This window comes from Mangifera indica, chromosome 8 (assembly GCF_011075055.1).
Source record: "Mangifera indica cultivar Alphonso chromosome 8, CATAS_Mindica_2.1, whole genome shotgun sequence".
NCBI lineage: Eukaryota > Viridiplantae > Streptophyta > Magnoliopsida > Sapindales > Anacardiaceae > Mangifera > Mangifera indica.
In genome coordinates this window covers 11589960-11602296 of record NC_058144.1, presented here as the reverse complement: position 1 = coordinate 11602296, position 12337 = coordinate 11589960, and the positions used below count along the sequence as shown (strand labels likewise).

Below are 12337 nucleotides of genomic sequence, written 5' to 3'. Positions count from 1 at the left end.
AAACACTTGAGCGAAAAATTGCATGCCAAGATATCTGGTTCAAGCCCAATTTTCTTAATTTGAACAAAAAATCCACAGCATTTTCAAGCCTTGAATTAGATGCAAAAACCCTCATAAGCACAATAAATACAATGCGTGATCTCCAAACATGCTCATGTGAATCTAATATACTTGGAAACAACTCATACATATCCATGTTAGCCTCCTCATAATAGCAAACAATATTCCTAAGCAAGGCATGCACTTCCATTTCCATCCCCGCTTATGCAAATGCATGAACAATAATTCTATATGCATCAAAGGAATGAGAAAATCCATATATCTTCACAGCTTTAAAGAATCTCATTTCCCTTGTAATCTCCTAATTTAAAGACTTCAAAACTCGCCCAACTGAGGGAAATAATTTGCTCTTTCTTTGCCTAAGAAACCTACTTTATGGAACACTAAACCATCAATCAAATTCCTATAATTTGCATTAGCTTCAACCCTACCAGGACTATAATCAAACACATGGTCTTCCAACAACAAAGCCGAAGAAGCAGTGTAAATCCAACGGCAGTTTTCACCAAAACATGCGAGGCTTCTGTACAATTTGGACTGAACTAAGCATTTTCTTGAACGGTAGAAAACACCCATAAATACTCCGATGAAATTAAGGGAAGACTGCATGCACAAACAACAGCCCAAAACCGACACAGGTGGTAAGCAGAGAATACCTCGGGCCCCGGCGACAGAAGCCTGCACTAACTGTATCTCCTTATCTTTGTCTTCTTACCTTCTTGTAAATTCTTACACCAGAGCGGTTCCGTTCCTAGGTGGTACTGGTAAGTTTATAGTTTTTAGATATCGACCCGCCAAGAGGACAAAGCAAGAACCCAAATGCAATGGGTTTAAGTCAATAATGCAATCACTGAGCCGTATATACCTGAACTAATTAGAGTTCCATGTAATTTAGTACGATTAAGAAAATTGATGTCAAGTATAAGGTTAAAGTCTACATGTAAGTTACAAAATATATGTGCATGTAATTCTCACTCACTACAAGTTCAAATGATGTTTCCTTTCTTGGCTTTCAGTGATAGCAAAGACTAAAGAAAACCTGGTAGGAGGATGTTGTCTTCAAACCACCTTGTTACTGGAAGTACCCCTCCAAATTTGAAAAATAACAGAAGTATTAACCACCTCAACTAAACTGTCAGATTCTATGCTCTGTTTTTCCTCATCGTAACTCAGGTTGAAGTCTCTAATTGCCTTCCATATCGGCCAAATCACTATTTTCCGATTTGATGAATGGAGAGCTTCCCACCCTCGTCATCGTCCCACCTACAGGTTAGTTATTTTCAGAAGTAGAACTTCAAATATTTTAATAAAAGTATAAATATATTGATATTTGTTTTCTATTTTTTAAAGAAGTTTTTATATCCACTTTTATATATTTTTAAAAAATAATTATAATTTTAATAGTGTGCAATATAATTATCTTATTAATTATTATATTATATTTAATTTTTTAAAATTGTAATTTTTATTTTTTAAAATATTAAAATGTTAAAAATTTTAAAACAGTCTAAATTTTTTTATGAATTTCTAAAAGCTTCAAAATATTTCATTAACACGTCTAAAAATTTAAAAATTATAGTCCAACAATTATATATCATTGATATTCTTCTTATATATATATTTACTCATAATATTAAAATTAATAAAAATTAGAATACAAAAATTTATTTAATAAAATTTTAAATGTATGGTATTATTTGAATTGAGAGTTTTTTTATTTTTTCAAAATTAATAAATTTAATATATAAATATGAAAATGATTTTTCAATTTGAAGGTCTAGAATATTTCATCCATTGAATGGAAAATACTCAATTAACCTTATATATTTATTAATAGATATATTATATGTATTCAATCTAAATATATAGGTTGTTATTTATTAATATGACATCATCTATAATAGATTGCCATGTCATAAAAATAAATGTAAAATATTTTTTTAAAAATCACTGTATATATGACATGCCAATCTGCCATTCAGCCAGCTCGGCTTGGCTCGGTCTATTTATGACTGATTTAAGTTCGGTTTGAGTTTGATTTGAGCTAAACTCGGTTCGATTTGGATTCGGTTCGTTTTTGACTCAGCTCGTTTATGACTCGGTTTGGCTCATTTTTTATATCAAAATGATATCGTTTTGTGTATATATATGGATCAAAACGATACCGTTTTGTATAAAAAAATTTTAAAAAAATCTATCGAATCAATCCGAGCCAGTTCAAACTCGATCGAGCCGAGCAGAGCCCGGCTCATTTTGGGCTCAAATTGAGCCAAACCAAACTCGAGCTCAAACTGGTTTGGTTCGAGTCCAGCCCTAGCTATTGTGGTAAATAATATGACATTTGTCACGTTAGATACCGCATCAGTGGTACCAGATTGGGTATACTCAGTATTTCTGATTTATTAAGTATTTTCTGTGCCTGTTTGCTGTTGGTGTGAGGATTTAAACTTTCAGCGTAAATTCAAGAAACGACATAGAAATACTTCACAGAAACAAAATCCATCCGTGAATCATTGCAAAAATCTCGGTGATTTTGTCCATATCAGACATTTTTTCCCTGTCTAAAATAGTAAATTGATGTTAACTCTGACACTGACACTAACCCCAAAGCAAGCGTAGCCGTAGGCAACAAACTTGTCGTCTTCGAAATATATTTCAACTGTCTGTCTGTCTCTCTGTCAAACTTCTTTAAAGTACATATTTTCCAAACACTTTTTTAGGTTAAGCTCAGTATAATTGTCCCATGAAGGATAAATGAGTGGCAAAGTATGTAAAACCCTAAAAGAATATGTTCGAATTTGGGATTTGAAAATATTATATCAAGACAAAACATTTAATATATCAGCACAGTGGCTGCAAAGAGACAATCAATTCGTCGTAAAAAATAAATAACTGCAATTTGCATCAGAAGAATATAAATCCGATTCAGTTGACTCTATGGTAATGGAATATCCTAGTAGCTTCTAGAATTTTTTGGCATGTTCTTTCACTGCTAAACACACACATCTCTTTATTCTTCCCTTAATCTCTCGGAGTACCCATGTAAAATCCTTTTTATTTTTGACTGTCATTGGCTTGTCTACAACATCTTTTATATGTTATCCATCTTGTACCGGTGCTGTTTAATTTTTTTTAATCCTATATAGGAACATATTGATTTAATCAGTCTATTTAAAAATAAAATAAAATGTATATACAATAAATTATTTTAGTTGCCATGTATTCTGTCTTCAATATGACTTCATTCTGCCACATCCCATACACTATGTTACTTTTCTTTTCTTCTTTCACTTCCCCTCCAATAAGCAAAGCATCCACTTCGTTCATAAATGAATTCTGCTCATTACTCACTGAACCCAGTTCGGGTTTTGAAGTCTCGAGCTCAGATTTCTGAACAATGCGACGTTTGGCCGCGTGCCACTTGGGATTTGCCTGTGCAGTTTGTTCAGAAGCTTGGTCCTTTAGAAGTTGATGGTGAATGGAGACTCCAGATTGCGTTCTCGTTGTTGTGGTGGTAGATCGTTAAGAGACTTAACAATTACTAGATGAATTTTAGTTTCTGGCTGAGACACAGTTCATGCTGTACCCAGACATTAGAAATAATGAGAGATAGTCATAAAATACCCTAGGGTTTGCTTATTCATCCAACTTAGCAAAATTATCAAAACGTACTCCCAAACCTTAATGCCCCTGCAATTTGGTTGAAACATTCTTGGTCTAATAAGATGGTCTTTCATTGATATTATCTACTTCGCATACACAATCTATTATAATTTTGTTAATGGGTTGTAAAGTCTGATTCACCATTAATATATTGTTTACTTTATATACACAGTATACATAATTTTATTTTTGAATTTTATAATCCAAAACACATCTTTAAATTTGAAGAGTTTACAGACTATTTAACTAGTTAAATCATCTAATCTTTAGTCGATATGAGATATATATATAAAATACAAATAAACATAATATCTTTTTTATGCATTATCCATGTGAAATCTATCAAAATATATTACATTGGTTAACAATGAATATATAAAGAATATTTTAGTCCATTGTTACTGGGTAGAATAGTTTTACCTTTGGTTACTTGCAGAAAAATATGTTGCATCAATTGACTAAACTACCCTTCATGTGTTATCAACACTATCTGATATGAGGGTAGGAGTACATTTTGAGAGTATGCTGAAAAGCGCGACAAGTTTTGACCTCAGGAATATTTTATAAAGATCTTCCTTATTATTGTTATTATTAATAAACCGCACCATCTGAATTTGCATTTTTAATAGCGAAGAATAAAAATTATCATCAATCAAGCAAACTTCAAGTGAGGAATATTTTTTTAAGTTTATTTTTTGCCAGTTGTAAGCTAAAGCAGAGAGGGTACTGTGTGCCCAACAGTTTTGTACGGTCCATTGTGCTAGGTTAGGTTTCAGCTATTTTGTCAGACAAGTTGGGCTAGGCTCCTGCGCCAGTGGACCACCAGCAGCTGACGGCCACAATAAAAATCCATATAGTAAAATAACATACGAAACGCTAAACTCTGAAGCAATGGGGGCATAGTTGATGAAGAAAGAGCTGAGGGTTCATAATTCTTTACAGAATAATATAGTACTTCAATTGTCCATACATGAGCACTGCTTAATGTTGAATAATAAAAAAAATAAATACAGGGGGCTGGATTTAGCCACGACAATAAAAAATGGCTGAAAATAAATAAATAAATAAATAAAATAGTTTCAAAGTGAAAGCTTAACTAATCCCATTACTGAAAATAACTTATACACCACCATTAATATATTTATTTATAAGCAAGTCATTATGACATTACATCATCTTCCATTGTTTGATCAAGTTAAAGCAAACATATTCAACACAAATTGATTGACATTTAAGCATAGAAATTAATTAATATTTGAAAATAAACCCATTCTCATTATTTCTTATGTTATCTCACTTTGGACGATGAACAATAAATTGCAAATGTCAAAAATGACCTAAGATTCCCATAATAATATAATCTTCTCTCCTGTAACATGCATGCAACTGTTACATCTTCTCCTACCACAATGGCAACTTATTGGAATTTAGTGGGCTCATGAGAAATGCCTCAATCAAAACGATGTGAAAAGGCTAATTTGTCCCTGCATGACCCACTGCCCATTTTTGAGTTTCGGAAAGTGTTAAATGCAATGTACTGGGTGGGTGGGGATGTTTCAGTGGCCAAAATTGAAAGAGAAAGAGGAAATTGATGAAGATCCTGTTTTTAATATAAAAACGTGTTAAGAAGATTTGGGGTCATCAAAATTTAGTATAAGAAAGTAAGATAATTTCAAAAATGAAAAATGACAAATCCAAGAATCTAGAGAATTATGCATATTCTCAAACTAATGACCAAAATTGGCTATGCCACTTTGAACATCCCACGAATTGATTCAGATTGGATGAGATACCAAATTGATTGATCACAGAACTTCATAGGTTTAACGTTAGAATATAATCTTATTGTGGTCGCGGCAGTACTAGATTCTTACCCTAGTACGAATGAAAAACAATGCATTCGGAGCGGACAATCCAAAATGAACTCCCAACAGTCAACTGAAGATATGTCGATTTGACACTAAATCATTTTTTCACCTACTCCATTCTCATAGCGCGTGCATCTACCTTCACATCAGTAATAATTTCATTAATGTATCGTTACTGTTTTCTGCCATGCCGGGGCTCCAGAGACAGACAGCCTTTTATTTATTTCTTCAAAGAAAATTAGTTGCAAAATTACACTAACCAAGAACAAGCAAAATTAGTGAGAGAAATTTTAATAAATAAAAGCAAGAGTCAATTTCAATTATTGATTTTTGAAAGTTTGATTAGTAATAATGAGTTCTAGTTATGATGTTAATTTTCCAATTAAAAATCGTGCCACAACGTGTTAATTGTGAACAAAAAGATTCAATGAGAATAACAATAAATAACAATAATGAGCCACCGGCAGACCATCTGTAATTATCATTCTGTAGAGAAGAGCCCATCTAACATTGAACCGTGTGTTACACGCGCCACACTGCTGCTTGACGCAGCCAATCAAACTGGAAGTTTGGTGGCTACATTGTCTTCTCCGCTCCGGAGTTAAACGACAGCTAACTCAACTTCAGCCATCATCACTGGGTTTATCAGTAATATTATAACCGAAAACTTGTTTTTTTAATGGAAGAATTTCGTGTTTAATAATTAATATTTTAATTTTATATTAAATAAATTAAGAATTTAATTTGAAAATATAAAACAGGTGAAAATGTTTACTCCCACGATAAATTTATAGATTGAGATTTATATTATGAAAGAGACCTTGGGGGAATAATGTATTTTATCAAACATTAGGGTGGTTAAAGTGTTAAAATGAATCATAGGGTAGCATGAACAAAAACTAAACTATGGTTAAGAAGTTGGGCTCAACTGTACTGTGTTTTTCGTGTCATCATTCATCACTCACCACTCAACTCAGGTCAACACTTAGTCAGACTTACTTGTTTTGTTGTGAGAGAATCGAATGCTTTGCATAAAGACAGCGCATTTTCATCTCTCGTCAGCTAAAGAGAAAAGCACATAAAAAATCTTACAAGTTGTAATTTTTTCACACCTTCAAAAAGCTAGCCTAAAGCCCTCTTGTGTTCATGATATTAATGCCTTTGCCTTTGTTCTAGCCTTGTGTTGAGTAGAGAGAGAAGAATCTTTTGTTTCTGTCTCATCTCCCATTAGCTGTGGCTTTTTAGCCTTGAAGGTAGTTTCGTTCTTTCTCTTCTTCTTCTTCTTCAGCATCATCATTTTTTTCTCCTCCGTCACTGCTACAATGCTTTATTATCTTAGATTTTTCTCTTCTTCACATGTCGCACGCCACTGTCTGCGTTCACTTAACTTGGTCTCTTACTTCTCTTGTTAAGTTTGTTTACTCTTTTTGTATAAATCGTTTTCTTTGCTAAAGCTTCTACTTTTACTTTTTGGAGATGGGTTGATCACTAACTTGGATTTGCTTAGCTATTTTCAACAATTTGCCATCTTAACTTTGGTTTCTGGATTCGGTAATACTAGTAAATGCTGTTTTCAGGTAATTTTGCCGCTTTTGGGTTTTATTTATTTATTTGTTATATTCAGCTTCTGGGTACTTTCCACATATTGATTTATTTACGTATCATATGATTTCCTTATTCTTTTTAAGTTCGGAGTTGGGTTCTGATTTTTCGTATAACTAACTATATTCAGAAGCATTTATGGGTTCGGATGGTGGAAGAGAAACCTAGCAATATGAAACGTCTGCATTTTCCGAGGACTATATGCCAACTTGAGTTTCCAAAATTATTTACTGTCAGCAGAATCTCTTAGACTTTCGCTAGTGTGTGTGAATGTTTTATATTAATTTGCTTTTTTTTTTTTTGTTTCTTGATATCGTGTTAGATTAGAGGATCATATTATATATTTTGCAATAAGATTTCAAGAATATAGATCATTGTTGCTTCTAATCCTGCTTTATCATGTGAGATTTTGTAGATTATGTTGATTGGATAAAAGGGGAAACAGTTTAGTCCTCGTGCTATTCTCAGTAGATCAGAAGCTTTCTACCTGAACCGAAAATGGTTTCAAGGTCTTATTCAAACCTCTTAGATCTTGCTTCCGGCGATTCCCTGACTTTCAATCGTGAAAAGAAGAGGCTTCCTCGAGTGGCAACTGTTGCCGGGGTGTTGTCTGAGCTAGATGATGATAACAATAACAGTGTTGGCTCTGATGCCCCCTCATCTGACTCTCTAGAAAGGAGGATCATTGTAGGAAACCAGCTTCCCCTTAGGATGCATCGAAGTTCCGATGGCAGTGGTAATTGGAACTTTAGCTGGGATGAAGACTCACTTCTTTTGCAGTTAAAAGATGGCCTTGGTGAAGATGTAGAAGTTATCTATGTTGGTTGTCTTAAAGAGCAGATCGAAATGAGTAAGCAAGATGATGTGTCTCAAACTTTGCTTGAAAATTTCAAATGTGTTCCGGCATTTATACCTTCCGAGCTTTTTAGTAAATTCTATCATGGATTTTGCAAACAGCACCTCTGGCCTTTGTTTCACTACATGCTTCCTCTATCACCAGATCTAGGTGGCCGGTTTGATCGGTCCCTTTGGCAAGCTTATCTTTCTGTGAACAAGATATTTGCTGACAAAGTAATGGAAGTTATCAGCCCTGATGATGATTTTGTGTGGGTTCATGACTACCATTTGATGGTTTTGCCAACATTTCTAAGGAAGAGATTTAATAGGGTGAAGCTTGGATTTTTTCTTCATAGCCCATTTCCATCATCTGAAATTTATAGGACACTTCCTGTAAGAGATGAGCTTCTAAGAGCACTACTTAATTCAGACCTTATTGGGTTTCATACTTTTGATTATGCCAGGCATTTCCTCTCATGTTGTAGTAGAATGCTTGGTATTTCTTATCAATCCAAGCGAGGCTACATAGGCCTTGAGTATTATGGTCGCACTGTAAGCATTAAAATTCTACCAGTTGGAATTCACATTGGCCAGCTCCAATCTGTACTGAATCTTCCTGAGACGCAAGCTAAGGTAGCAGAGTTGCGAGATCAGTTTAAGGATCAAACCGTTATGCTTGGGGTTGATGACATGGACATATTTAAAGGAATCAGCTTGAAACTTTTGGCTATGGAACATTGGCTCCTAAACCATCGTGAGACACAGGGTAAAGTTGTTTTGGTTCAAATTGCAAACCCTGCTAGAGGTCGTGGAAGGGATGTACAAGAGGTCCAGGCTGAAACTCATGCCACAGTGAGAAGGATTAATGAAAAATTTGGATTGCCAGGATATGAGCCAGTGGTTTTGATTGATCAGCCACTTCAGTTTTATGAACGCATTGCTTATTATGTTATTGCAGAGAGTTGCCTTGTAACAGCTGTGAGGGATGGAATGAATCTTATACCCTATGAATACATAATATGCCGTCAAGGAAATGAGAAACTAGATGAGGTTTTAGGACTAGACCCTTTAGCCGCAAAGGACAGCATGCTGGTGGTCTCTGAATTTATTGGATGCTCACCATCACTAAGTGGGGCCATTAGAGTTAACCCATGGAACATTGAAGCTGTGTCTGAAGCTATGGAATCTGCACTATCAGTCTCTACGGCGGAAAAACAGTTGCGGCATGAGAAGCACTATAGGTATGTGAGTACTCATGATGTTGCATATTGGGCTCGCAGCTTTTTGCAGGACCTTGATAGAGCTTGCAAAGATCATGTAAGGAGACGATGTTGGGGAATTGGTTTTGGTTTAGGATTTCGAGTGATTGCTTTGGATCCAAGTTTCAGGAAGCTGTCAATTGAGCATATTGTTTCAGCATATAAGAGGACCAAAAATCGAGCAATTCTTTTGGATTATGATGGTACAATGATGATTCCAGATTCACTGAGCACTACTGCTAATGCTGAGGCTGTTGCAGTTTTGAACAACTTGTGCAGAGACCCCAACAATGTGGTCTTCCTCGTCAGCGGGAAAGACAGAAGGACTCTAACGTCATGGTTTTCTTCTTGTGAAAGGCTTGGAATCGCTGCTGAGCATGGTTATTTTGTGAGGTGTGTGCCTTTCCCTCCCTTTTCTGGCTTTACCTTGAACTTGGATGCTGTTTTTGAACTTGAATACATGATGATGAAATTTTGTTTACTAATCACTTGACAACAAGAAGTTATGGTCAAACAGAGGTTGGGCACAAAGTGAAAATGGAAAAAAATCCAACATGATGAATAAGAAATATTGCATGTTAAAAATATACATAAATTTTCTTTGTTTTAATATGTTATTGCTAATAAGTTTTGTTGCAGTGGTTCATGTTATACAGAAGAAAAGTTTTGAAGATTAAATGCATCCAACCAAACAAAGCCTTCAAGCCCACTTACATTGTATCACCAACATGTTTTGTTGTCTAAACCTCATAAGCAGAACATTGAAAAATCAAACAAAGAGTGGCTTAGAACCTTTATCTCTTATAAATTAAATTATCCTCTGGCTAGAAATACCATGATACCTTTTAATATATCCTGTAAATTGTTTATTTAACCTGTTTTCATTTCATTCTCAGTTGGTTGACAACAAAAGAGTGTCATTTGATTGTCAGAATCTAATGTAAAATCAATGCTCAGTGACTACCCAATTAATAGTTTACTCTTAATGATTTCATTTTTCTCATCTGGAAAGGCTTATTGTTGTTGCACCATCTCTGTTGAATGCAATACTTTTTCAGGGCAAATCAAGATGCAGAATGGGAAACTTGTGTATCAGTGCCAGATTTCGGCTGGAAGCAAATTGCTGAGCCAGTTATGCAATTGTACACTGAAACAACTGATGGTTCTGCCATTGAAACCAAAGAGAGTGGACTGGTTTGGAATTATCAATATGCAGATCCGGATTTTGGGTCATGCCAAGCTAAGGAGCTTTTGGATCACCTGGAAAGTGTTCTTGCCAATGAGCCTGTTTCTGTCAAAAGTGGCCAATTCATAGTAGAAGTTAAACCTCAGGTTAGTGGTATTCTACTTTATATATCTATATATACTTACCCATAGTCAAATATCAAATATAAAAATAGGTTGTTTACATCTATATCAAGTTTCATGTTGGTTTCTCTCGATGTCTATTGGTTATAACATTTACAGGACAATGTTGAGCTCCATAGTTTTGCATCAGTATTTTAAGGGATTTAGTTCTAGCGGCAAAAGGAAAATAAATACAAACATAATGTTTTAGGCATCTAGTTATAAATGATGAATGAGTCCCTTATGGTATTTTAGATTACTTTATATACCTCCCCTATTTTGTTGCAATTAATTCTTAGATAATAAGGCTAATGCTCTGAATTAATAACCTCCTTTAATCTTACACAAATCAATAGGGTGTCAACAAGGGTCTCATCGCTGAACGCCTACTTGCAGCCAGGCAACATAATGACATGCTTCCTGATTTTGTTCTGTGTATCGGGGATGACCGATCAGATGAAGAAATGTTTGAGGTGATAATGAATGCCCGCACAGGTCCGTCATTGTCTCCGGTTGCGGAAGTATTTGCTTGCACTGTTGGGCAGAAGCCCAGCAAAGCTAAGTATTACTTGGATGACACTTCTGAGATATTGAGAATGTTACAAGGCCTTGTGGAGGTTTCCGAACAGGCTGCCTGTGCATCCCAAGCTTCTCAAAGACCGGTTATTGACAGAGAATAATCAGGCAGAATGACTCCTAGGCTCCCTGAGGTGTTTCTCCAGTGTACATTGGGTTTGTGCCATGTGGAAAATCTGTCAAATTTAGGTGTTTCTCTTACCTATTAAATAGATATAAAGTTTGTACCTACTGATGTTGCAGAGTTTTACGTCGGCCATAGCAGGTAGATGAATTGAACTCTTTTTGTTGTTCATGGCTTCTTATTTCTGTTTGTTGGTTTTGTTTATGATTTTCTTGAATTGCCATTCTCTAGTACCACTATCATTCTGTTTTCAGAAAATGATGATGCACTGATATTTCTCTCTCTCCACATGTATGTTACAAATACGTGTATATATAATTTGAACCAACATTTGCAAGTAAACCAGTTTGATGTAAATAAGTAAATTGCTTTAGAAGTTGAAAATAAATATGGCATGGTGAACCCATTAATATTTCTTATGTTTTAAAAGTACCCGACGAACCAACTTTATAAACTTTAATATTTTTCAGCAGCCTCCTCATTTTGATGAATTTTCATTAAAATAAATGAAAAATAAAAGGCCAAAGGCTATTTCCCACCCAAGGTATGTTGCAATCTCAAGTTTTCATCCTTTAACTATTGAAACATTAAACACCTATCCATGAACAGTTAAAATTAACGGTGGTAAAGGTAAAATTGTCATTTTTTTTATAATATTAAAAAATAAATTAAAATAGAATCTATTTTTGCCTCTTTAAACTTCAAAAACTAAAATTTTCTCTAAGTCTAAGTTTTAAAAAATGACAATTTCACCTTAAGTTTCGTTTTGAAATCTCTGACGACATCTCTGACTTTATTACAGACGGTCTCTCTCTTTTGAAGTATCTTCTCCTTTTGGCGATCTTTTTTCTCCCATTTGGATGTCCAATCGACGTTGGAAAAGTCTTGGGAGATGAAGACGAAGTCGTCGTCTTCGTCTGGGAAGACGGTCGTCTCCTAAGCCTTCTCTAATGTCAATCGGACGTCCAAATAAGAAGAAAGAGATCGCCGGAAGGAGAGGA

The 12337-nt window shown here is 34.9% G+C and overlaps 1 protein-coding gene across 4 annotated transcripts; it reads left to right on the top strand.

Annotated features, from left to right (window-relative positions):
* The first annotated feature begins 6653 nt into the window (after positions 1–6653).
* LOC123223810 (alpha,alpha-trehalose-phosphate synthase [UDP-forming] 5) lies at positions 6654–11575 on the top strand. 4 transcript variants are annotated; one of them, XM_044647194.1, is made up of 5 exons: positions 6671–6844; positions 7068–7168; positions 7609–9682; positions 10348–10621; positions 10993–11575. In XM_044647194.1, exons 3-5 carry the CDS (start codon positions 7692–7694, stop codon positions 11314–11316), a joined length of 2589 nt encoding a protein of 862 aa, XP_044503129.1. In that variant the 5' UTR covers positions 6671–6844; positions 7068–7168; positions 7609–7691; the 3' UTR covers positions 11317–11575. The 4 variants fall into 4 exon arrangements, with proteins under 4 accessions (XP_044503128.1, XP_044503129.1, XP_044503131.1 ...); XM_044647193.1 differs by lacking the exon at positions 7068–7168 and having other exon boundaries at positions 6654–6844; XM_044647196.1 differs by lacking the exons at positions 6671–6844; positions 7068–7168 and adding an exon at positions 7237–7425.
* The last annotated feature ends 762 nt before the right edge of the window (positions 11576–12337 follow it).